This window comes from Scyliorhinus canicula, chromosome 7 (genome assembly GCF_902713615.1).
Source record: "Scyliorhinus canicula chromosome 7, sScyCan1.1, whole genome shotgun sequence".
NCBI lineage: Eukaryota > Metazoa > Chordata > Chondrichthyes > Carcharhiniformes > Scyliorhinidae > Scyliorhinus > Scyliorhinus canicula.
In genome coordinates, this window is record NC_052152.1 from 198,521,877 (window position 1) to 198,549,211 (window position 27,335).

The 27,335-nt window shown below is 49.5% G+C and overlaps 1 protein-coding gene across 1 annotated transcript; it reads right to left on the reverse strand.

Annotated features, from left to right (window-relative positions):
• Positions 1 to 986: 986 nt before the first annotated feature.
• LOC119969689 (dynein light chain roadblock-type 2-like) lies at positions 987 to 23,840 on the reverse strand. Its single transcript, XM_038803675.1, has 4 exons — positions 23,721 to 23,840; positions 10,293 to 10,368; positions 8,788 to 8,955; positions 987 to 1,848 (listed from the first exon to the last, which is right to left on the reverse strand). Exons 1-4 carry the CDS (start codon positions 23,721 to 23,723, stop codon positions 1,796 to 1,798), a joined length of 300 nt encoding a protein of 99 aa, XP_038659603.1. The 5' UTR covers positions 23,724 to 23,840; the 3' UTR covers positions 987 to 1,795.
• Positions 23,841 to 27,335: the final 3,495 nt, after the last annotated feature.

A 27,335-nucleotide genomic window follows, 5' to 3' on the forward strand; every position in this document is an offset into this window, starting at 1 on the left:
GAGTCGCCGGGAGGCACGTAGAGCGGCCCCCGACTGACCCCGTGCCGATGCCAATGGCGCCGATTCCCGGGTGACCGGAGAATCGGCGGACCGGCATCAGAGTGGCGTCGCGTGTATTGCGCCGCCCCCCGGTGGTTCTCCGACCCGGCCTGGGGTTGGAGGATTCTGCCCATGGTAGCTGTACAAGTAAATCTGGGGGAGTCGAAAGCATCGAGTAATGACAAATTTCCACCCCCTTGTAAAAAAGTACTTGACTTCCCAACGAAAGTGCACACGAGAGGTAGGCCATTTGGCCCATTGAGCCTACTCTGTCTTTCAATCCAATCATGGCTTATCTGATCATGGTCTCTGTTCACCCCATAACTCCTAACTCCCTTGTCCATCAAAAATCCATCTCAGTCAACCTTGAATGTATTGAATGACCCAGCCTCCATTGCACTCTGGATAAGGGTATTCCAAAGCTTCCCGATTCTCAGAGAAGAAATTCCTCTTCTTCTCAGTCTTAATTGGGAGACAACTTATTCTGAAACTGTGCCCCCGGTTCTAGATTCCCCCAACTCTTGGGGAGAAATTCCTCCTCATCTACCTCTTAAACGGGAGATTACTTATTCTGAAACTTTGCTCTCGGTTCTAAATCCCCCAAGAGGAAAACACTCTCTTGAGCATCTATCCCGTCAAGCTCCTCAGGAACCTTTTCAATAATATCACCTCCCGTTCTTCTTCAAAACTCCACTGACCACAGACCCGACTTGCTGAACCATTCCTCAAAAGACAATCGCTTCATGCCAATAACCAACCCGGTGAATCTTCTCTAAACAGCTTCCAATACAAGTGTCTCTTTCCTTAAATAAGCAGCCCAAACTGTTTGCTTGACTCTCGGTGGGATCTCACTGACGGTCTGTGTTAAAAACATGCCTGTCAATACGGTGCTACACGCAGGCACACTGTTGAGAGGATGGTCTGTAAAATAAGCAAAGAACAAAAGCTTGCGGAAGCGGGTCACTTTATTTTCAGTAAAACAATTTTTCACAATCATCTTCGTGTTCCCCGCTACGCAGCACATTGCAACTGTCCATAACAGTTCCAGCAGTCAATATGCATTACAGCCCTGTCATGCATCTTTTCAACACATTTGAGGGAAGGACGAACAAGTTGGAAGTGAAAGATTGAATTTCAGAGTGCCTGGGAATGGATCCTTTCAATTCTCATGTATTGCCGCTCTAAGGACATTTTACTTTGTTTTAGGAATTGAGCCGCTATTTTTTTTTAACCTCGACCCAAGTACTTTGGCCATAACTATAAACTAACCTTCGTCTGAAAATAAAACCGTGAGCTATTGAAGGCTCAAAACGCAATCATTTTAAAGCAGGAGGCCGCACTGTGTTGAAATGCTGTAAATTAGATTGGGAATTTGTTCCAATTTTCCAAAGGAACAGGTCTGTGGGGATGTCAAACTGTTTCAACTTTAACAGGAGCCAATAAAAGAAGAGACAACTTCTGCTGAAAACCTGTTTGGTAAAAGGTCCTCAAATGCAAACGAGCAAGCTCACGACAAGTTAGCAGCAGCAATGCGCTGGGCAGCGAGAAATGGGCTCAATGAACCACTTGTGCAAGAGATGGACTGCAGCCAATTGTTTCAGGAGAAACGTCACAGATGCACATGGGTTACGACGCAGCCACTAGAGTCGTGGTCGCATGCAGGGCACATTGAGAATTCAACACCAAAAAATTACTGTCGTGGTAAATGAGTGTTTCTATGACCTTGAAACTGTTCCCACGTTTGTCCGTGCCGATATTACAAAGATGATTCATTTGTGTTCTGTATGACAATCAATAAATATTCCTTATCTGTTGGGGGAAAAAATAAATACAAAAATTAGTAGAATGTTCTGCTTCACAGGCAGTTAAAATGTAAGATGGCCTTTTGGAGTTAGGGAGGTTTTACAAATGAGGATCACTGTTAACGTGCAATCTGAACACAGCTTTGCGCCAGTAGTCTTAGTTTACCCTGATGGTGATCACGTCCCAAATCGCTGCCCACCTTTCCACAGGCGCAAGGCTAAATCCCACCGATCAGATTTCCACCCGACACAACGCAAAGTCACGAATGACACTGTGACCATGGTGAACTGGCCTTCCTCACGCAGCCTATTACACAGCTGAACACGCCATTCTCCTCCAATGCCTCTCCTCTTGGTGTCCAGCTCAGTGGGGCTGCCCTCCCTTGCCTACAGGGTTGCAGTGTTTGTCCTGGGTTCCCAGAGCCCCCCCCCCCACCCTCCACCCCGGTTTTCCTCATCAATCGACTGCTATTTTCTGACACCGCCCATTGACAATGGGTCAGCTCCGCATCTATGCGCCTGACACCCAGTTCTACCTCTTCGCCACCTTTCTCAACCCCTTCACTGCCCTTGCTTTCAGACTGTAACTTATTGGAGCTAAACATTGCAAAGAGCCAGGTATTCATACCTCACAATCAAATCCAACTCATTGCCACTGATTCTATTCCTTGCCCTGTCTGTTGTTTCTGGCTGACATTTTGCAATATGGTTACATTATTCAACTGCAAAATGAAGCCACATAAATCTGTTACAAAGACAGACTTCTTTCACCTTCTTAACCGAGCGTTCAATCTCTGCCTCAGCTCATTTACCGCTGTAATCGCCATCCAGTCTGTTGTCACCCACAATCAAATAGTCCAATTCTGTCCTGACGGAGGCCTTGCACCCTCAACCCTCCAAAAGCGATAGCGGGCCCTGCTTTCCCATTACCCCCGTTCTCACGGGCTGCCACCTTTCCCCCCCATCATTCACCCTCCCGGCCCCTTGGAATCTTATCACCACAAATTTAAAACTTCCTTCCTCGTGTTTTAAACCCTTTCATCACTTTGCCCCCCTTTATTTCTGCAGTCCTGAGATGAACCTTGAACTCACCATTCCTCATGACTCTGACACCCTGGCTCCTCCCCACCCTGACACCTCCCCACCTCGCCACCCCCCCTCCCCAATCCACCCCATGTCACCGCCCCATTCGCCACAGTGCTGCCCATTTCCCTCCCTAATTTCTGCCCCTTTGGCTCAGTTTCCATGTTTTAATCACGCCAAAATATTGCAACATGTTTCTAAATTAAATGCACGACATAAATGCATCCTGCAGTTGCTATATTCAGCACACTTTGCCATCATTGCAATGTAATTTTTTCTTCAGTGCTTCCCCCTCTCCCTGGTCAAAGTTGGTAGATTTGAAAGGAAGATATGAAGGAGGGTGAAGAGGCGAAGGGGTATATGAAGAGTCGATCTCATATTGGGCACCCTAGAGATGCCTAACTCAAATTCTGGACTTACTGGGAGGCTGGGCAGGCAACATAAGCTTTCTAATTAGCCTGTATAGGTGACCCAATCCTCTTCACCCATGCACAAACATTTAACCAATTAGTTAGGAGTGAGGAAGCCAGTCAGATGTCTAAACCTCTGATTTATTCCGGTGGTTGATGGCAGTCCTTCTACTGCTGTTCTGGTGGAGGCCAGTTAACATGTTCAACAGTATGACTATTATAAATACCCACCATCAACAACCTGGGGATCATCAATGACAAGGAAATTAATTGGACCAGCTATGTAAATACTGTACCTACAACAAGAGCTGGTCAGATATTGGGAATCCTGCGGTGAGTAATTCACCTCCTGACCCCCCCAACGCCTGTCTATCATCTGCAAGGCACAAGTCAGGAGTGTGATGGAATACTCTCCACTTGCCTGGATGAGCGCAGCTCCAACAACACTACATAAGCTAGACACTGTCCAGGACAAGGCAGCTTGCTTGATTGACACCCATTCCACCACGTTAAACATTCACTTCCTCCACCACCAAGTGGCAGCAGTGAGTACCTTGTACAAGGTGTATTGCAGCAACTTGTCAAGATTCCTCTGACAGCAGCTTTCAAATCCACGACCCCTACCACCTAGAAATGGTTCCCGATCGCTTCAGTAACATGGCACACTTCACGGCTCCGGGGTCCCAGGTTCGGTTCCCGGCTGGGTCGCTGTCTGTGCGGGGTCTGCGCGTTCTCCCCGTGTGTGTGTGTGGGTTTCCTCCGGGTGCTCTGGTTTCCTCCCACGGTCCAGGGATGTGCGGGTTGGGTGGTTTGGCCATGATAAATTGCCCTTGGTGTCCAAAAAGGTTAAGTGGGGGTTGCTGGGATAGGGTAGATACGTGGGCTTGAGTGGGTTGCTCTTTTTAAGGGCCGGTACAGACTCGATGGGTTGAGTGGCCTCCTTCTGCACTGTAAATTCTATGAATTCACGGCACACAGCCCACCCACTTTTTATCAGCTGTATCTTCGATTGCTCTTAATGTAGCAGTGAACCGACAACTTGGGCTGAATTCTCATTTGTAAGGGCTAGAAGGCTGAGAATGGAAATGAAAATGAAAATGGCTTATTGTCACAAGTAGGCTTCAATGAAGTTACTGTGAAAAGCCCCTAGTTGCCATATTCCGGCGCCTGTCCAGGGAGGCTGGTACGGGAAGACGCCCATGAGGAATATAAGGAAAGTAGGAAGGAACATAAGCAAGGAGTTGGGGGGCCTTAAAGGGGTCACGGAAAGAAATTGGTAAACAGGATTAAGGAAAATCCTAAGGCTTTTCACATGTATATAAAGAGCAAGAGGGTGGCCAAGGAAAAGGTTGGTCCACTTAAGGACAGGGGAGGGAATCTATGCATGGAACCAGAGTAAATGGACAAGGTACTAAATGAGTACTTTGCATCAGTATTCGCCAAAGAGCAGGACTTGGTGGATGATGAGTCTGGGGAAGGGTGTGTAGATAGCCTGGGTCACATTGAGATCAAAAAGGAGGTGGTGTTGGGCGTCTTGAAAAAAATTAAAGTAGAAAAGTCCCCAGAGCCTGATGGGATATACCTCAGAATGCTGAGAGAGGCAAGGAAGGAATATGCTGAGGCCTTGGCAGAAATCTTTGGATCCTCACTGGCTACAGGCGAGGTCCCAGAGGATTGGAGAATAGCCAATGTTGTTCCTTTGTTTAAGAAAGGTAGAGAGGATAATGTGAGCCTTACGTCAGTGGTAGGGAAATTATTGAAGAGAATTCTTTGAGACAGGATTTACTCCCATTTGGAAGCAAATGGATGTATTAGAGAGGCAGCAGGGTTTTGTGAAGGGGAGGTTGTGTCTCACTAACTTGCTCGAGTTGTTCGAGGAAGTGATGAAGAAGATTGATGAAGGGACGGCAGTGGATGTTGTCTACATGGACTTCAGTAAGGCCTTTGACAAGGCCCCTCATGGCAGACTGGCACAGAAGGTGAAGTCGCACGGGATCAGAGATGAGCTGGCAAGGTGGATACAGAACTGGCTCGGGCATAGAAGACAGAGGGTAGCAGTTGACTTGTTGTGTTCTGCAAGGATCAGTGCTGGGATCTTTGTTGTTCGTAGTGTATATAAATGATTTAGAGGAAAGTGTAACTGGTCTGATTAGTAAGTTTGTGGATGACACAAAGGTTGGTGGAATTGCGGAGAGCGATGAGGACTGTCAGAGGATACAGATCGGTTGGAGACTTGGGCGTAGAAATGGCAGATGGAGTTTAATCCGGACAAATGCATTTTGGAAGGTCTAATACAAGTGGGAAATATCCAGTAAATGGCAGAACCCTGAAGAGTATTGCCAGGCAGAGGGATCTGGGTGCACAGGTCCACAGGTCACTGAAAGGGGCAACACAGGTGGAGAAGGTAGTCAAGAAGGCATACGGCATGCTTGCCTTCATTGGCCGGGGCATTGAATAGAACAATTGGCAAGTCATGCTGCAGCTGTATAGAACCTTAGTTAGGCCAGACTGGGAGTATAGTGTTCAATTCTGGTCACCACACGACCAGAAGGATGTGGAGGCTTTAGAGAGGGTGCAGAAGAGATTTACCAGGATGTTGCCTGGTATGGAGGGCATACATTAGCTTTGAGGAGAGGTTGGATAAACTTGGTTTGATCTCACTGGAACGACAAAGATTGAGCGGCGACCTGACAGAAGTCAATTCTGAGGGGCATAGACAGAGTGGATAGTCAGAGACTTTTTCCCAGGGTAGAGGGGCCAATTACTAGGGGGCATAGGTTTAAGGTGCGAGGGGCAAGGTTTAGAGGAGATGTACGAGGCAAGTTTTTTTTACACAGAGGGTAATGGGTGCCTGGAACCCGCTGCCGGAGAAGGTGGTGGAAGCAAGGACGATAGTGACATTTAAGGGGCATCTTGACAAATACATGAATATCATAGAATTTACAGTGCAGAAGGAGGCCATTCGGCCCATCAAGTCTGCACCAGCTCTTGGAAAGAGCACCCTACCCAAGGTCAACACCTCCACCCTATCCCCATAACCCAGTAACCCCACCCAACTCTAAGGGAAATTTTGGACACTAAGGGCAATTTATCATGGCCAATCCACCTAACCTGCACATCTTTGGACTGTGGGAGGAAACCAGAGCACCCGGAGGAAACCCACGCACACACGGGGAGGATGTGCAGACTCCGCACAGACAGTGACCCAGGCCGGAATCGAACCTGGGACCCTGGAGCTGTGAAGCAATTGTGCTATCCACAATGCTACCGTGCTCAATAGGATGGGAATAGAGGGATACAGACCCCGGAAGTGTGGATGGTTTTAGGTTAGAAGGGCAGCACGGTCAGCGTAGGCTTGGAGGGTCGAAGGGCCTGTTCCTGTGTTATACTTTTCTTTGTTCTTTGATATTGTACCCCACTGCCTCCCCACCCTGGCATTCTCCCCTCACAAAGTGCGATTTAGTGGGCACTTAACAGCTGGCTTGTAATGCAGAACATGACCAGCAGCACGGTTCAATTCCCGTTCCAGCCTCCCCTAACAGGTGCCGGAATGTGGCGACTAGCGGCTTTTCACAGTAACTTCTTTGAAGCCTACTTGTGACAATAAGCGGTTATTATCATTATTCCTTCTGCCCATCAGCTGGGAGAATCACAGCCTGTCCTTGGTGGTCTGACACATAGAAATGGGTTCAGAGTTCTTTCACTCGCTCCACACAGGCATCAAAATATAGTCCACACATTGCAGGAGCTTCTGGGACTTGCAGTCAGAAATCAAACTGGTTAGTGAGTGCATTAATCAGGTTCAGTAAACAGGAAAACTTTAGTCATGTATTACAGTGCTTAACATAAAACTGAACTGTAAAATAATTTCCCTCGAGGGCTTCTTGTCATACAGAGCAAGCCCTCTTGTTGACTTATTGCAAATAGCTATTGCATGGCAATTTATCAACTACAGTTACCCGGTTTCACCGGGCAGGTTGCTAGCAACAATGGTTTTATTTATTCGTTCCTGGGGTGCAGCGTCGCTGGGCTGGTCCACCATTTGTTGCCCATCCCTAATTGCCCTTGAACAGTGTGGCTTGCTGGGCTATTTCAGAGGGGCAGTTAAGAGTCAACCACATCACTGTGTGGGTCTGGAATCACATGTAGGCCAGACCGGGTAAGGACGGCAGATTTCCTTCCCTGAAGGACATTAGTGAACCAGATGGGGTTTTTTTTAAAAAAAAATGATAATTGGCGACATTTCGTGGTTAATTTCAGATTTTTATTGAATTCAAATTTCACCATCTGCCGTGTTGGGATTCGAACCCGGGTCCCCAGAGCCTGGGTCTCTGGATTACTAGTCCAGTGACAATACCACCACCTCCCCTAAATACAGATGCTGAGCCCCAGGTCAGGGCTCCTGAATCACGAATTCATGTAAACTCTGCTGCTGCTGAAGATGATGGAGCCATAGTGTGAAGGGAAGACAGGTGGAAGCTCAAGTAAGAGAGAGAGAGCGTCAGACTTCCGGGGAAGAGGAGGGGGAAGGTACAGAAACACATCCAGCACCGTCAGGCGAATGTAGGAATGAAAGATGAGGAACTAGACTGCAGCAGTCTGGATGTGAAGAACGAGGCAGTCACCACAGCCGGGGCTCAGGCTGACTTTGGGGATGGTGGCCCAGAAGGATCCTTCAGCATCTAATACCGCGTTGACTGCTGCCACCGTCCACAGCCTGGCTCAGCAAAAAAATTCCTCGTCTTGTTCTCTGAATTTGTCAAATTACCATTTGTCGTGAGCAGCAGGGTGGCACAGTGGGTTAGCACTGCTATCTCACGGCGCCGAGGCCCCGGGTTCGATCCCGGCTCTGGGTCACTGTCCGTGTGGAGTTTGCATATTCTCCCCGTGTCTGCGTGGGTCTCAACCCCACAAACCAAAGATGTGCAGGGTAGGTGGATGGGCCACACTAAATTGCCCCTTAATTGGAAAAAAAAAAGAATTGGGTACTCTAAATTTATTTTTAAAAAGCGAGTGGGAGTCGAGCCTTTGCAAATGGAGAGAGATAGAGAGAGAGAGAGAGAGAGAGAGAGAGAGAGAGAATTGGCACTGCTGAAATAGATCGCTGTTCCTTCACTGTCACTAGGAATTCCCTCCCTAACAGCACTGTGGGTGTACTTACACGGCAGGGGCTGCGGACTGCAGTGGTTCAAGGCAGGGGCTCAGCTCAAACTACTCGAGGGCAATTATGGATGGAGAACAAACTTAGGCCCTGCCAGTGATGCTCACATCCCATCAAAGAATTCTGAAGAAAAATGACAGACCAGGAATCGAACCCAGGACTTTCTGATCCACACTGGTTAGCATCGTGACAGTGAGAACTCTGCCTGCAGAGCGAATAACATTGCTTGAAAGGGATAAACAAGTGAGCTTTTATCCTGTATGGAAGGACAATTAAAATAAAGCCCGTTTACCAGGTGCAACCAGTATTTCATTTTTCTTGCAGCGGATTCGGAGGAAGGTGAGGTCATTCTGTGGATCGATATCCCGGATGGTGGTCCTAGTTTTCATGGACAGCTGGTGAATAAGACCTGCATACTGGACTGTGGTCGCATTGTCCATGGTTGTCCGGATGGGAATACCTGAGAAAGAGAACAGTTACCAGGCATGTGACAGTGACAGGCAGGAACAGGCTGATTGGCCAATGCCAGCTATATAGTTCAGAGGACAGAAAACTCTTGCTTCTAATTCACAAGTTTCCACATTCAAATCACACTCCAGGACCTGAGCATGAAAATCTGGACTGATGTTCCTGTACAGTACCGAGGGAGTGCTGCACTGTCGGAGGGTCAGTACCGAGGGAGTGCTGCATTGTCGGAGGGTCAGTACCGAGGGAGTGCTGCATTGTCGGAGGGTCAGTACCGAGGGAGTGCTGCATTGTTGGAGGGTCAGTACTGAGGGAGTGCTGCACTGTCAGCGGGTCAGTGCTGAGGGAGTGCTGCACTATCAGAGGGTCAGTACTGAGGGAGCGCCACACTGTCAGAGGGTCAGTACTGAGGGAGTGCCGCACTGTCAGAGGGTCAATACCGAGGGAGTGCTGCACTGTCAGAGGGTCAGTACTGAGGGAGCGCCGCACTGTCGGAGGGTCAGTACTGAGCGAGTGCCGCACTGTCAGAGGGTCAGTACTGAGGGAGCGCCACACTGTCAGAGGGTCAGTACTGAGTGCCGCACTGTCAGAGGGTCAATACCGAGGGAGTGCTGCACTGTCAGAGGGTGAGTACTGAGGGAGTGCCGCACTGTCAGAGGGTCAGTACTGAGGGAGCGCCACACTGTCAGAGGGTCAATACTGAGGGAGTGCCGCACTGTCAGAGGGTCAGTACCGAGGGAGTGCTGCACTGTCAGAGGGTGAGTACTGAGGGAATGCCGCACTGTCGGAGGGTCAGTACCAAGGGAGTGCTGCATTGTCGGAGGGTCAGTACCGAGGGAGTGCTGCACTGTCAGAGGGTCAGTACTGAGGGAGTGCTGTACTGTCAGAGGGTCAGTACTGAGGGAGTGCCGCACTGTCAGAGGGTCAATACTGAGGGAGTGCTGCACTGTCAGAGGGTCAATACTGAGGGAGTGCCGCACTGTCAGAGGGTCAGTACCGAGGGAGTGCTGCACTGTCAGAGGGTCAATACTGAGGGAGTGCCACACTGTCAGAGGGTCAGTACTGAGGGAGCGCCACACTGTCAGAGGGTCAGTACTGAGGGAGTGCCGCACTGTCAGAGGGTCAGTACCGAGGGAGTGCCGCACTGTTGGAGGGTGAGTACTGAGGGTACTAAAGATGAAAGATCCTGTGGCACTATTTTGAAGGATAGCAGAGGAGCTGCTCTGAGGTTCCTGGCCAATATTTATCCCTCCAATTACTAAAAGAAACTGGTAAAATGATGAACCAGGAATATTCAGTCCTTCATTATAGACAATTAAAAGTTTAAAGTACCTTCTGCATTGACAACAATAATCCCTACGACGCCTCTCTGGCTCTGAATTCTCTTCAGCGTTTCTTCAACTTCAGCCTGAAAAAAGAGTGAACATCGTCAGGCAGCGATACTGGAGGCTCTTAATATTCTCCCTCATAGGGGCAGCACGGTGGCGGAGTGGTTTGCACTGCTGCTTGATGCCATCGAGGACCTGGGTTCACAGAACATAGAAAAATACAGCACAGAACAGGCCCTTCGGCCCACGATGTTATGCCGACCTTTTGTCCTAGATTAAGAACAAATTTTTTAATTAAACAAAAAATTATTTTTATTGAAATTTTTACAAAATATAAACATCTCAACTCTATTAACAAAACAACCGCGGTAACACCCCAAGAACAATACCCACCCAACTTCAAAAGCAATTACAAAGAAAAGAAAAGAAAAAAACCAAAAGAACACCCAAACAACAAAAGGGAAAGAGATAACACCCGCCACATCCCACAAACCCATATACAGTTCTCCCTCCCACTGATCCAAACCCCCTCCCTCCCCCCCTCCATCCCCTCCCCCCTCCATCCCCTCCCCCCCTCCATCCCCTCCCCCCTCATCCCCCCCTCCATCCCCTTCCCCCTCATCCCCCCCTCCATCCCCTCCATCCCCTCCCTCCCTCCCCCCCCCTCTCTCTCCCTCCCCCCCTCCTCCCCTCTCCTCCCCTCTCCCCCTCTCCCCCCTCCTCCCCTCCCCTCCTCCCCCTCTCTCCCCCCTCCCCCCCTCCCCTCCTCCCCCTCTCTCCCCCCTCCCCCCCTCCCCCCCCTCCCCTCCCCCCTCTCCCCTCCCCTCCCCCCTCTCCCCTCTCCTCCCCCCTCTCCCCTCCCCTCCCCCCCCTCCCCTCCCCCCCCTTTAACATCTACTCCCCTCCGCACCACCTTCCCAGCCTTATCCGTCACTCCCCCAATCTCCCTGGCCGCGTCCCGCTTTCGGAGCTGGTGTGGCAGCATCCTGCTCGCCTTCTCCCCGTATTCATTATCCGCCTCCTGTGCTTTCCTCCACTGAGCTTCCGCCTTTCTGGTAGTCAATAGGTCGAATGTGGCCTGAAGGCTACGCCTCTCCGCCAGCAATCCCTCCTCTGGAGCCTCCGCATATCTCCTATCCACCCGCACCATCTCCCCTATCAGTCTCTCTCTCTCCTCCCCCCTCTCCCTATGGATTCGGATGGAGATCAATTCCCCCCTCATCACCGCCTTCAATGCCTCCCAGACCGTCCCCACTCGGACCTCCCCGTTGTCATTGGCCTCGAGGTATCTCTCAATACACCCCCGGACCCTTCCGGCCACCTCCTCGTCTGCCAGCAGCCCCACCTCCAAGTGCCAGAGCGGACGTTGGTCCCTCTCTTCCCCCAGCCCGAGGTCCACCCAGTGCGGGGCATGATCCGAAATGGCAATGGCGGAGTATCCCACATCCTCCACCCTCGACACCAACCCCCTGCTCAGGACAAAAAAATTAATCCTCGAGTAGGCCTTATGTACGTGGGAGAAAAACGAGTATTCCCTGGCCCTTGGCCTCGCAAACCTCCAAGGGTCCACCCCCCCCCCCCCATCTGGTCCATAAATCCCCTCAACACCCTAGCCGCCGCTGGCCTCCTACCCGTCCGGGACTTGGATCGATCCAATGGGGGATCCAGTACCGTGTTGAAGTCCCCCCCGATGATCAGGCCCCCCACCTCCAGGTCCGGAATTCGGCCCAACATACGCCGCATAAACCCCGCATCGTCCCAATTTGGGGCATAAACATTCACCAGCACCACCCGCTCCCCCTGCAGCTTACCACTCACCATCACATACCTCCCGCCACTGTCAGCCACCACATTTAACGCCTCAAACGACACCTTCTTCCCCACCAGGATCGCCATCCCCCTACTCTTCTCATCCAGCCCTGAGTGAAATACTTGGCCCACCCATCCCTTCCTCAGCCGAACCTGGTCCACCGCTCTCAGGTGTGTCTCCTGGAGCATGGCCACATCCGCCTTCAGTCCCTTCAGGTGCGCAACTACTCGGGCCTGTTTGACCGGCCCATTCAGCCCCCTCACATTCCAGGTTATCAGCCGGATCAGAGGGCTCCCTGCCCCCCTCCCCTGCCGATTAGCCATACCCCATCCCTTGCCCATCACCGGCCAGCGTCCCCTGCTCTGCCAGTTTCCCACGCAGTTTCCCACGGCGGCAACTCCCCCCCTCCAGCACCCCCTGCGTTCTCCAGCTCCTTCCTGACCATTTCAGCAGCAACCCGGTACCCACCCCCCAAAAGGCTAGGCCCATTCCTAGCCGCGCCCCTCCCTCCATAGCACTCCCGTGAGCCAGCTAACTTCTGCTGACTCCGGCGACTCCCGCCCTACCTCCGACTCCTCCCCACATGGGACGACCCCATCGTGTCCGTCAATGGGTCCTCCTGCCCCCCCCCCCCCACCCCCCGCTCTTGCGCGGGAAAAGAAAACAGCCAGCAACGGCCCGCGCTTCTCAGCCCCGACCCCGCCCCCACCATCTCCCAGAGCGGGAAACCCGTAGAAAGCCCGCACTTCCGCCCTGCCCGGCCCCGCCTCCTCCAGGGCTACTCCCATTGTTAGTCCCCCCCACCAGCTCCCCGAACTCCCCGTTTACCCCCCTGCCCGAACCCGTCCACCAGGCCCCTACAGAAAAACCCATATAGAAAAGACAAATCGACATCACCCCACCCACCCTAAGGCCAACCCACATCTTACATTAAACCAAGCAAATACAAATACAGTATTATACAGCATTCCCCATCTTAGACCCTCAGTTTGAGTCCAATTTCTAGGCCTGCACAAAGGCCCACGCCTCCTCCGGGGACTCAAAATAATGGTGCCGATCCTTATAGGTGACCCACAGACGCACCGGCTGCAACATGCCGAACTTCACACTCCGTCTATGGAGCACCGCCTTCATCCGGTTAAACCCGGCCCTCCGCCTCGCCACCTCCGCACTCCAGTCCTGGAAGATCCGCACCTCCGTGTTCTCCCACTTGCTGCTCCGCTCCTTCTTGGCCCACCGGAACACACACTCACGATCCACGAACCGATGAAACCGCACCAACACCGCCCGCGGCGGCTCGTTCGGCTTGGGCCTCCTAGCCAGAATTCTGTGGGCCCCCTCTAACTCCAGGGGCCCCTGGAAGGACCCAGCCCCCATCAGCGAGTTCAGCATCACCACCACATAGGCTGCTAGGTCCGACCCCTCCAGCCCCTCCGTGAGGCCCAGGATCCGCAAATTCTTCCTCCTCGACCTGTTGTCCAGCTCCTCGAACCGCTCCTGCCATCTTTTATGGAGGGCCTCGTGCATCTCCACCTTCCCCGCCACAGCCACGGCCTCATCCTCCCTTTCAGAGGCCTGCTTCTGCAGCTCCCGAATCGCAGCCCACCGGAAGCCCATTTAAGAACAAATTAATCTACACCCCATCATTCTACCGTAATCCATGTACCTATCCAATAGCCACTTGAAGGTCCCTCATGTTTCCGACTCAACTACATCCATAGGCAGTGCACTCAATGCCCCCACAACTCTCTGGGTAAAGAACCTACCTCTGACACCCCCCCTATATCTTCCACCATTCACCTTAAATTTATGTCCCCTTGTAATGGTTTGTTCCAGCTGGGGAAAACGTCTCTGACTGTCTATCTATTCCCCTGATCATCTTATAAGCCTCTATCAAGTCGCCCCTCATTCTTCTCTGTTCTAATGAGAAAATGCCTAGCACCCTCAACCTTTCCTCGTCAGACCTACTCTCTATTCCAGCCAACATCCTGGTAAATCTCCTTTGCACCTTTTCCAAAGCTTCCACGTCCTTCCTAAAATGAGGTGACCAGAACTGCACACAGTACTCCAAATGTGGCCTTACCAAGGTTTTGTACAGCTGCATCATCACCTCACGGCTCTTAAATTCAATCCCTCTGCTAATGAACGCTAGCACACCATAGGTCTTCTTCACAGCTCTATCCACTTGAGTGGCAACTTTCAAAGATCCATGAACATAGACCCAAAGATCTCTCTGCTCCTGCACATTGCCATGAACCCTACCGTTAACCCTGTATTCCGCATTTATATTTGTCCTTCCAAAATGGACAACCTCACACTTGTCAGGGTTAAACTCCATCTGTCATTTCACAGCCCAGCTCTGCATCCTATCTATTTCTCTTTGCAGCCGACAACAGCCCTCCTCACTATCCACAACTCCACCAATCTTCATATCATCTGCAAATTTACTGACCCACCCTTCAACTCCCTCATCCAAGTCATTAATGAAAATCACAAACAGCAGAGAACCCAGAACTGATCTCTGTGGTACGCCACTGGTAACTGGGCTCCAGGCTGAATATTTGCCATCCACCACCACTCTCTGACTTCTATCAGTTAGCCAGTTCGTTATCCAACTCGCCAAATTTCCCACTATCCCTTGCCTCCTTACTTCCTGCATAGGCCTACCATAGGGAACCTTATCAAATGCCTTACTAAAATCCATGTACACTACATCCACTGCTTTACCTTCATCCACATGCTTGGTCACCTCCTCAAAGAATTCAATAAGACTTGTAAGGCAAGACCTACCCCTCACAAATCCGTGCTGACTACCCCTAATCAAGCAGTGTCTTTCCAGATGCTCAGAAATCCTATCCCTCAGTACCCTTTCTATTACTTTGCCTACCACCGAAGTAAGACTAACTGGTCTGTAATTCCCAGGGTTATCCCTATTCCCTTTTTTGAACAGGGGCACGACATTCGCCACTCTCCAACCCCCTGGTACCACCCCTGTTGACAGCCTTACTCAAGTCTCCTTCTTCCTCTTAACAAGACATTCAACCTCTCTTGTCAACCATGGTTCCCTCACTCGACCATCTCTTCCCTGCCTGACAGGGACATACATATCAAGGACACGTAGTATCTGTTCCTTGAACAAGTTCCACATTTCACTTGTGTCCTTCCCTGACAGCCTATGTTCCCAACTTATGCACTTCAGTTCTTGTCTGACAGCATCGTATTTACACTTTCCCCAATTGTAAACCTTGCCCTGTTGCGCGCACCTATCCCTCTCCATTACTAAAGTGAAAGTCACAGAATTGTGGTCACTATCTCCAAAATGCTCCCCACTAACAAATCTATCACTTGCCGAGGTTCATTACCAAGTACCAAATCCAATATGGCCTCCCCTCTGGTTGGACAATCTACATTGTTGCCGGTGCCGTATGATAGCGAGGCTAGGAATAGGGTGAGAGTGCAGTTGAACACGTGGCTGCAGGAATGGTGTAGGAGGGAGGCCTTCAGGTATTTGGATAATTGGAGCGCATTCCAGGAAAGCTTCCTGGACACACTGCACAAACACCACCCCATCCAAACTATTTGATCTAAAGAGTTTCCACTCAATGTTTGGGAAGTTGAAGTCACCCATGACTACTACCCTGTGACTTCTGCACCTTTCCAAAATATGTTTCCCAATCTGTTCCTCCACATCTCTGCTGCTATTGGGGGGCCTATAGAAAACTCCCAACAAGGTGACTGCTCCTTTCCTATTTCTGACTTCATCCCATACTACCTCAGTAGGCAGATCTTCCTCAAACTGCCTTTCTGCAGCTGTTATACAATCTCTAATTAACAATGCCACCCCCACCCCCCCACCCCCCCGGACCTCTTTTACCACCCTCCCTAATCTTATTGAAACATCTATAACCAGGAACCTCCAACAACCATGTCTGCTCCTCTTCTATCCAGGTTTCCGTGATGGCCACCACGTCGTAGTCCCAAGTACCGATCCATGCCTTAAGTTCACCCACCTTATTCCTGATGCTTCTTGCATTAAAGTATACACACTTCAACCCATCTCCTTGCCTGCAAGTACTCTCCTTTGTCATTGTTATCTTTCCCACTGCATCACTACGTGCTTTGGCATCCTGACTATCGTCTTCCTTAGTTGCTGGACTACAGATCCGGTTCCCATTCCCCTGCCAAATTAGTTCAAACCCTCCCGAAGAGTACTAGAAAACCTCCCCCCCCAGGATATTGGTGCCCCTCTGGTTCAGATGCAACCCGTCTTGCTTGTACAGGCCCCACCTTCCCCAGAATGCGCTCCAATTATCCAAATACCTGAAGGCCTCCCTCCTACACCATTCCTGCAGCCATGTGTTCAACTGCACTCTCTCCCTATTCCTAGCCTCGCTATCATACGGCACCGGCAACAAACCAGAGATGACAACTCTGTCTGTCCTGGGTTTTAACTTCCAGAAAACTCCCTAAACCCGTTTATTACCTCCACACCCCTTTTCCTACCTACATCGTTGGTACCAATGTGCACCATGACTTCTGGCTGCTCACCCTCCCCCTTAAGGATCCTGAAGACAGGATCCGAGACATCCCTGGCCCTGGCATCCGGGAGGCAACATACCTTCCGGGTGTCTCGCTCGTGACCACAGAATATCCTATCTATTCCCCTAACCATTGAATCTCCTATCACTATTGCTTTTCTATTCTCCCCCCTTCCCTTCTGAGCCCCAGAGCCAGACTCAGTGTCAGAGACCTGGCCGCTAGGGCCTTCCCCCGGTAGGTCATCCCCCCCAACAGCATCCAAAACGGTACACTTGTTTTGAAGGGGAACGGCCACGAGGGATCCCTGCACTGTCTGCCTGTTCGTTTTCATTCCCCTGACTGTAACCCAGCTACTCTTGTCCTGTACCTTGGGTGTGGCTACCTCCCTGTAACTCTTCTCTATAACCCCCTCTGCCTCCCGGATGATCCGAAGTTCATCCAGCTCCAGCTCCAGTTCCCTAACACGGTCTCCGAGGAGCTGGAGTTGGGTTCACTTCCCGCAGGTATAGTCAGCGGGGACACCGGTGGTATCCCTCACCACCCACATCCTACAGGAGAAGCATGCAGCTGCCATAGCCTCCATCCCTCTTACCTTACAGAATATAGCTGCACTGTGGACCAACTGGAACTCCGCCCTCCGACTCTGCTCCCAGTCCGCTGCACTCTCTGTAAACTCCTGGCTCCCTTCTCGCTCTTTGAGGAAATGAAATGAAAGGGGCACCTTGCTCCCTCCTCACCTAACTCCCTCAGTCACCAAAATCTCACTATAGCACTCAAATGCACCAAAAATCAGCACTCCCTCAGTCACCAAACTCTCACTATAGCACTCAAATGCACCCAAACTCAGCACTTCCTCAGGCACCAAACTCTCACTATAGCACTCAAATGCACCCAAATTCAGCACTTCCTCAGGCACCAAACTCTTACTATAGCACTCAAATGCACCCAAATTCAGCACTCAGTGCAAACAAAGTCAGCACTGTAGCTGGATCACTTTTATACTGTGACTCTAGCCTCTGAAAAACTGGCCTAATCCAATTAACTACTTAACAAGCTCCAGCTGCAAGTACCTACAAGTAGAACCTTTGTTTAAAGCCGATTGAAAATTCACCTTCTTCTCAACCAAACAGCAACTTTTAAGTTAATTAACTATATAAAAGAAAGACTAGACTTTAGATAAAAATGAACCCTTATACTCCCTCAGTCACCAAACTCTCACTCAAATGCACCCAAAATCAGCACTCAGTGCAAACAGTTCAACCCCGGCTCTGGGTCACTGTCCGTGTAGAGTTTGCACATTCTCCCCGTGTCTGCATGGGTTTCGCCCCCACAACCCAAAGATGTGCTAGTTAGGTGGATTGGCCACGCTAAATTGCCCCTTAATTGGAAAAAAATAATAATTGGGTACTTTAAATTTATATAAAGGCAGCCGTTATGATGGTGTGAACACAAAATCAGAAGCTCAACGCAAGCAAGAGGCTGATGTTGCAGGCAGTCTGCTTTAGCCTGAGGCAGTTGCCAGGGAAGGGGAATGGAGTTCAGAGGTGATGCTTTCAGACTGTCTCTGCCAACATCTCGTACAGTCAGCTCCTTGGAGATAATGAGCTGGGTATCGAGGAATGCCTTCCCATCACACTGGAACACCACATGAGAAGGCAGGAGAATGGGGATGAAAAAAATATCAGCCATGATTGAATGGCAGAGGAGACGCAATGGGCTGAGTGGCCTAATTCTGCTCCTATGTCTTTTTGGTCTTCTATACCCTGTGCATGTTGCCGTGGCTCATCCCCACTCCCAACAATGACTGGACAGTGTGATAAATAACTCCCGTTTATTCCCTTCCCCCATTCCATCCAACAAAAGTCTAATGCCTGCTGGGCTGGATCAAACGGTGCTGGTGACATTCCCAGATCTCACCCCAGTGGCCATTACATGTAACTTGATTCCAATCTTTCCATCTGACATTGTATCTCTCCCCCTCTCTCGCACGTGGGCTACAAATGGTCAGAGAAGCTGATTTTCCCTTTCCAAGTGTGCTCAGGGCAATTGCAAATCTAAGATAGATAAAATGAACTGACACAGACTGAAAGATTGAATCCAAGTCTTGCTGGCCTGTGTTGATGTCTTCTGACATAAACAAAAGGCAGTAGAACACACACCCACTGTTGCTTCCCCTCTGCTGCTTAGCCCTCCCAGAATAAATAATCCCAGCTGTAGAATAGCATTGCAGACTCAAGGAACTGAGAGCCAATGAAAACGCCCCGAGTCGATCGTTGTTCTTAGTACAGTAACCCACAATTAGACTGTGGGCTACTGTACTGAGAACACCACGGGAACAGGTCCTTTGGCCCTCCAACCCTCCGTCAATCATGATGCCTGTCTAAACCAAAACCTTCTGCACTTCCCATGTCCATATCCCTCTATTCTCATCCTATTCACACATTTGTCAAGATGCCTCTTAAAACGGCACTATCGTATCCGCTTCCACCACCTCCCCCAACAGCATGTTCCACCGTCTGTGTAAAAAGTAGTCCCTGGCACATCTCCTCTATGTGGTGATATGCATCACTGTAGATACACAAGGGGTTAATGTAAATACACGTAGACTAGATAGACACTAGAGGGAGCACTACAGACATGACACACAGACATTCATCCAATAGGTCAGTAAGATAGGACACGACCAATGGGCATTCACGATACACACAGAGGTGACACCACCCACAGGAGAGCATCACACCAACCCATATAAAAAGGACACAGCACACATGATCTTCCTGTTTCCAGTGGAGACACTCAGTGAATACACAGGGTTGATTCAACATCACACCCACCACGTGGATTGTAGCAGACTGGTTCGTCAGTCTGAGTAGCTATAGCAGGATTAACAGGAGAGTCGAATCCAAGTAGGAGAATTGTTAATAGTTTAATAAACGTGTTAAAGCTATCTCCAAGTCTGAACCTTCCTTTGTTAGAGTGCACATCAAGGAAGCAGCTTATGATACGTCAAGTGCTCAACAAAACACTCTAAACCTTTCCCCTTGCACCTTCATCCTCTGTCCCCTAGTAATTGACTTTTCCACCCCAAGAAAATGCGTCTGACTATCCACTCTGTCCATGCCACTCAATTTTGTAAACGTTTATCCGGTCGCCCTCAACCACTATCGTTCCAGTGAAAATAATCCGAGTTTATCCAATCTCTCCTCCAAGCTCATACCTGGGCATATCCTGGTAAACCTCTTCTGTACCCTCTCCAAAACAGCCACATCCTTCTGATAGGGTTTGGCCACCAGAATTGTACACAATATTCCAAATGTGGCCTACCTCAGGTTCTGTACAGCCGCAGCATGACTTACCAATTTTTATACTCAGTGCCTCGACCGATGAAGGCAAGTGTTCTTGACTGCCTTATCCACTGCTTTGCCACTTTCAGTGATCTGAGGACCTGTACAATCGATCTCTCCGCCTGTCAATACTCCTAAGGGTTCTGCAATTTACTGTATAATTCCCACCTGTATTAGACCTTCCAAAACGGATGACCTCACATTTGTTCGGATTTACTCTATGCCATTTCTCTACCCAAGTCTCCAACCAATCTATATCCTGCTGCATCCTCTGACAATCCACAATTCCACCAATGTTTGTGTTGTCCACAAACTTACTAATCAGACAGGTTACATTTTGCTTCAAATCATTTATATATACTACAAACAATAAAGGTCCCAGCACTGATCCCTGCAGAACACCACTAGTTATGGCTCTCCATTCAGAAAAACACCCTTCCACCGCTACTCCTGTCTTCTATGACGAGCCAGTTCTGTATCCATCTTGCCTTCTCACCTCTGACTTCATCTTCTGAGCCAATCTATCATGAGGAACCTTGTCAAAGCCTTTACTGAAGTCCATGTAGACAACATCCACTGTCCATCCTTCATCATTCACCTTCGTCACTTCCTCAAAAAACTCCATCAGGTTAGTGAGACATGACCTCCTCTCCCTAAAGCCATGCTGCCTTTCGCTAATAAGTTCATTTGTTTCCAAATGTGAGTAAATCCATTCCCCAATAACATTGTCCAATAATTTCCCTACACTGACGCAAGGATCACCGGCCTATAATTTTATGGATGATCTCTTCTACCCTTCTTAAACAAAGGACATCATTGGCTATTCTCCTGTCTTCTGGAACCTCACCTGTAGCCTATGAGGATATAAAGATGTCTGTTAAGGCCCAGAAATTTCCTCCCTTGCCTCCCTCAGTATTCTGGGGTAGATCCCATCAGACCCTGGGGACCTATCTACCTTAATGCTTTTTAAAACATCCAGCACCGCCTTTTTGATATGTACATGACCCAGAATATCTACACGCCCTTCCCTAGACTCATCATCCACCAAGTCCTTCCCCCCCTGTGAATACTCATTTTGTACCTCGCTCACTTTCTCTGGTTCCACACATATATTCCCTCCTCAGTCCTTGAGTGAGGCAACCCTTTCCCTGGCTACACTCCTGCTCATTATATCGGAATAAAATGCCTTGGGATTCTCCTTAATCCTGTTGCCAAGGACTTTTCATGACCCCTTTTAGCCCTAACTCATTGTTTAAGTTCCTTCCTACTTTCTTTACATTCTTCAATGGCTTTGTCAGTTCTCAGTCGTCTGGACCTTACGAATGCTTCCTTTTTCTTTTAGATTATGCTCACAATATCCCTCATTATCCAAGGTTCCCAAAACTTGCCATACTTATCCTTCACCTGCACAGGAAAATGCCGGCCCTGAATTCTAATCAACTGATGTTTGAAAGACTCCCACATGTCATGTGTTGATTTATCCTCAAAGAACCGCTCCTAATCTAAATTCTTCAGTTCCTGCCTAATATTGTTGTAATTAGCGTTCCCACAATTTAGCACCGTCACTCGAGGACTAGTCTTATCCTTATCCACGAGTGCCTTAAAACTTACGGAGTTATGGTCACTATTCCTAAAATGGTCCCCTACTGAATCTTCGATCGCCTGGCTAGGCTGATTCTCCAATACCAGGTCTAGTGCAGCCCCTTCCCTAGTTGGACTATTTACATAGAACATAGAACATAGAACAGTACAGCACAGAACAGGCCCTTCAGCCCTCAATGTTGTGCCGAGCCATGATCACCCTACTCAAACCCACGTATCCACCCTATACCCGTAACCCAACAACCCCCCCTTAACCTTACTTTTTTTATTAGGACACTACGGGCAATTTAGCATGGCCAATCCACCTAACCCGCACATCTTTGGACTGTGGGAGGAAACCGGAGCACCCGGAGGAAACCCACGCACACAGGGGGAGGACGTGCAGACTCCACACAGACAGTGACCCAGCCGGGAATCGAACCTGGGACCCTGGAGCTGTGAAGCATTTATGCTAACCACCATGCTACCCTGCTGCCCCCTATTCAAGGAATCCTCCTGGATACAAATTGGAGATGGAGGACGACTTCAGAGAAATCATGGAAGGTTTACGGCATAGAGAGAAGTCTCGGTGCCTGTGTCAGGTGAGAAATTAGCCACCCAGTCTAATCCCTCTATCCATCTTTTGATTCAAGCTGTGCAGGTATCAGCACTTGCAGTGCATATCCAGACAGCTTTTAAATAAGTTGAGGCTTTCTGCCTATACTCCTGAAGCGAGTTCCAAAGCCCTGCCATTGTGATTCGTTTTTTACTAATCGCTACAAATTCTCTCTCTCTCTCCCCCCCCCCCCCCCCCCCCCCAGTCACTGATCTCTCTGCAAAGGTAAATAGGCCCATAGCATCCACCCTATCCACGCCCCTCATCAATTTTGTACATCACAACCAATCTCCCCTCAGCCTGCTCTGCTCCAAGGAGAATATCCCCAGTCCATCCAATCTATCCTCACAGCTGCAATTTTCCACACCTGGCAACATCCTCGTAAATCTCCACTGCACCCCCTTCTCTCGTGCAATGACATTCTTTCTGTAATGAGGTGACCAGACCTGCGCACAGGCCTCCACTTCTGATGAAAACTTTTAAATCATAAGAACGTTGCTTGGGGAGCGCTTCTCTGAAAGCAGAACGACGAGAGAGAAAAAAAGCCAAAACCAAAAACCGCCTACCCAGCATCACACTGGCAGTGCGTTTACCCAGCAAGCCATATTTTTTAAATAGTCTTTACTATCACAAGTAGGCTTACGTTAACACTGCAATGAAGTTACTGTGAAAAACCCGTACACGCCACATCCCGGCGCCTTTACTTGTGACAGTAAAGATTATTTTAAAAATATGGCTTGCTGGGTAAACGCACTGCCAGTGTGATGCTGGGTAGGTGGTTTTTGGTTTTGGCTTTTTTTCTCTCTCGCCGTTCTGCTTTCAGAGAAGCGCTCCCCAAGCCACGTTCTTATGATTGGTACACTGAGGGAGAATTCAGAATGTTCAGTTCACCCAACAGCACATCTTTCGGGACTTGTGGGAGGAAACCGGAGCCCCCGGAGGAAACCCACGCAGACACGGGGAGAACGTGCAGACTCCGCACAGACAGGGACCCAAGCCGGGAATCGAACCTGGGACCCTGGCGCTTTGAAGCAACGGCGCTAACCACCGTGCCGCCCATTTAGCACAGCAACTTGCAGACACTGCCCACTGCCACACACATTCCTTCTTATGAACCTCTTGAAATGAAGCAGTGCTGTAGATGCCACTGCCCCTGGTGGTCTGTTCGACATCACTGTTGATTCTAGGCAGGCTTTTAATTCCCTGCCATCCCAGACATGCAAATAGGTTCAACCAGTTTTAATCAGAGGTGCCTCAATAACCTAAAGGCACTGGTCAATATGATAATTCGAGCATCCTTGCTAATTCGATCCTTTTATGAAGGAGCCGCCTATCCCTGTCCAATTATGACACATCTTCCGAGTCCTTCTGTGACATTTCATTGGAAAAGGCAACGCCCAGGGCCAGACTATGCTGCAATGAAAATAAACACAAGCTCAGCTCATTATGCAAAGCAATGCCCCCTCCCCCCAAACCGCACCCCTGCTCACCTTGCAGACCACCTGCCCCCCTGCCCCCCTCCAGGTGTGCACAAGGACTCACCATTTCGCAGCTGTTTCAACCAGAGCCGGCTACAGTCGACCGCGCCAGGCTACAGCTGGCGATGACATCATCCCTCTGCCGTCCCCTGCGCGGATTGGTGCAGCTGGGGAGCCAATCAGGTGAATGGCCCCGTCCCGCTCGCCCGCCCTTCTTTCCATGAATGGAGCCGCGCGCCCTGTCAATCAGCTCTGATTGACATCCAGGGCCACTCGGCATCCCTTGCAATGGATTGCACCCCAATGCTTGACTGCGGCGCAACTCGATGAAAGGAACAGAGAAACATCAGTGCTATTTTCATGATGCTTTATTTACGAAACGCACTTTGCTACTTATTTTACCCTAAATTTCACCAAAAGGCCACCTCCAAAAAAGCTTATTGGCCAAATGTGCTTTAAAGGGATAACAGTCATAGGGCCAGAATCAGGACATAGAATCTTGGAATCACAGAATTTTTAGTACTGAAGTCTGCACCAGCCCTTGGAGAGAGCACACCACTTAAACCCATACCTCCACCCCATCCCAGTAAACCCACCTAATCTTTTTGGACAATAAGAAGTCTTACAACACCAGGTTAAAGTCCAACAGGTTTGTTTCAAATCAGTAGCTTTCGGAACACTGCTCCTTCCTCAGGTATGTTCCAGAAACGTATATATAGACAAAGTCAAAGATGCAAGACGATACTTTGAATGCAAGCCTTTGCAGGTAATTAAGTCTATATAGGACCAAATGGAGCAGGTTAAAGGGTTGTGAATCGTCTCAAGCCAGGACAGTTGGTAGGATTTTGCAAGCCCAGACCAGATGGTGGGGGGGTAATGCGACATGAATCCAAGGTCCCAGTTGAGGCCGTACTCGTGTGCGGAACTCTCCCCGTGTTGGCGTGGGTTTCACCCCCACAACCCAAGGATGTGCAGGCTAGGTGGATTGGCCACGTTAAATTGCCCCTTAATTGGAAAAAAGAATTGGGTACTCTAAATTTTTTTTTAAATGTGTGCGGAACTTGGCTATAAGTTTCTGCTCGGCGATTCTGCATTGTCGCGCGTCCTGAAGGCCGCCTTGGAGAACGCTTACCTGAAGGTCAGAGGCTGAATGCCCTTGACTGCTGAAGCGCTCCCCGACTGGAAGGGAACATTCCTTTTTTTTTATAAATGTTTTTTATTGAGTTTTCATATTTTATATATGACAAATTACAAATTATTAGAGAGAAAAAAAGAAAACACAAAAATTTAACATGTATATTTACAGGTAAGCATCTTTATAACAACAATTGTGGCAGCCCCATTTAGCCGGCATACATATTTCACATTCCCCAATATGGCCGAGGCACATGTTTATAGGCATTTATTTATAGTTTGGTTTTGGGCCTTAGCTTGCCATCAAACCCCCATAACGAACCCGTAACTGCCCCCCCCCCCCCCCCCCCCCCCCCACGGCTACCTTCCCCCGATTCCCATCCATTTTCCCCTGATTCTTGGCCACCCGACTATTCTTCCTCTTGTTCGTTGGCCACAAACAGGTCCCGGAACAATTGCATGAATGGCTCCCACGTTCTATGGAAGCCGTCGTCTGACCCTCGGATGGCGAATTTGATTTTCTCCATTTGGAGAGATTCCGAGAGGTCGGACAGCCAGTCTGCAGCTCTGGGCGGTGCTGCTGACCGCCAGCCAAACAGGATTCTACGGCGGGCGATCAGGGAGGCAAAGGCAAGGGCGTCCGCCCTCCTCCCCAGGAATAGATTTGGCTGGTCTGAAACCCCGAAGACCGCCACTGTCGGGCATGGCTCCACCCTCACCCCCACCACTTTGGACATAGCCTCGAAGAAGGCTGTCCAGTAATCCACAAGTCTGGGGCAAGACCAGAACATGTGGGCGTGGTTGGCCGGGCCTCTTTGGCACCGTTCACATCTGTCCTCCACCTCCGGGAAGAACCTACTCATACGGTTTCTCGTTAAGTGGGCTCTATGTACCACTTTTAGTTGTGTCAGGCTGAGCCTTGCGCACGTGGAGGCTGAGTTGACCCTATGCAGTGCTTTGCTCCAGAGTCCCCACCCTATCTCCATCCCCAGGTCATCCTCCCATTTCCTTCTTGTTGCGTCCAGTACGGTGTCGTCCCTTTCTACCAGTCGGTCATACATGTCGCTACAGTTCCCTTTCTCTAGGATACTTGCGTCCAGTAGGTCTTCCAGTAGTGTCTGTCGTGGCGGTTGTGGGTACGTCCTTGTCTCCTTTCGTAGGAAGTTTTTGAGCTGCAGGTACCGTAGCTCGTTCCCCCCAGCTAGCTGAAATTTTTCTGTCAGTTCGTCCAGTGTTGCGATCCTGTCGTCCGTGTATAGGTCCCTGACTGTCAGTGTCCCCCCGTCCTGCCTCCACCTTTTGAAGGTGGCGTCAGTCAGTGCTGGTGTGAACCTATGGTTGTTGCAGATGGGAGCCTTGTCCGACATTTTGGTCAGGCCAAATTGCTGCCGCAGTTGGTTCCAGGATTGGGGGGTGGCTGTCACCACTGGGCTGCTGGAGTGTTTTTTGGGTGGGGATGGGAGTGCTGGAAGGGAACATTCCTGCCTGGCGATTGTTGCGTGATGTCCGTTCATCCGTTGTCGCAGCATCTGCATAGTCTCGCCAAGGTACCACCAGAGGAAGAATTCAGAATTTTCAATTCCTCTAACAAGCACATCTTTTGGCACTTGTGGGAGGAAACCCACGCAGACACAGGGGGTGGAGAGATTGGAGCTGGTCAGGGATATGTTCTCAGAACGGAAGTTTGCAGCAGAGGTTCGAGGTACCGAGGGGGAGAGAGTTCAGGTACTGGCAGGTGCGGGACATTGCGCAAAAGCCACTGTCTTTGTTCCCTCAATTACCAGGATAGACATTACTGGAGAAAATGCTGCTCCCAGTTGAGGTGGGGGAGGGTAGGATTGGGTATATATAGGGGTGTTTGGGAGAAAAGTGGAAAAAAATCAAGCAGAAGTGGGAGGAGGAACTAATAGATCTTGAGAACCATTTACTTGTTTACAGACAGGCAGCTAATGGAATATTGCTTATATTGAATGACTCCTATAGTGTAGATAATTAATGTGGGGTATTGTGTTTGGTCCTGACTCGAAAAGTCAAGGAACATCTTGTAAAAGACAAAAGCATGCCTTATGCTTTGGGTACAGATGATGTAGTTAATAGGAGGAACTAGATCTGTCTGAAAAATCAGTTGGTCATAGAACTATCATCTGAAAAGAGGTCTTTCAGTTTGGTCCTGAAATGTTCTCTCTCCAAAGATTCTGTTCAGAGAAAAGCAAGTAGAAACTTGGTTATTAACTTTATTCAGGAGTGGTACTTGAAATTTAGATTTAGATTTATTGTCACGTGTACCAAGGTACAGAGAAAAGTATTGTTCTGCGTACAGTTCAGGCAGATTGTTCCATACGTGAAAAACAGGACAGAGGTTAAAACACAACGGGACAAACGATAAATACACAATGTGTATTACACAATCCTAGACATGGACATCCGGTGAAGCATACGGAGTGTAGCGTTACACAGTAGGGACAATGCTTGGAGAGATCAGTTCAGTTCATAAGTGGGCCATTCAGGAGTCTGGTAACAGCAGGGAAGAAGCTGTTTTTGATTC

Coding starts and splice junctions, on each gene's coding strand:
- LOC119969689 (XM_038803675.1), bottom strand. Junction 8,956..10,292: donor TATTGTTGTCAATGCAGAAG/GTACTTTAAACT, acceptor TCTCTTTCTCAG/GTATTCCCATCCGGACAACC. Junction 1,849..8,787: donor TGAAATACTGGTTGCACCTG/GTAAACGGGCTT, acceptor TTCCCCCAACAG/ATAAGGAATATTTATTGATT.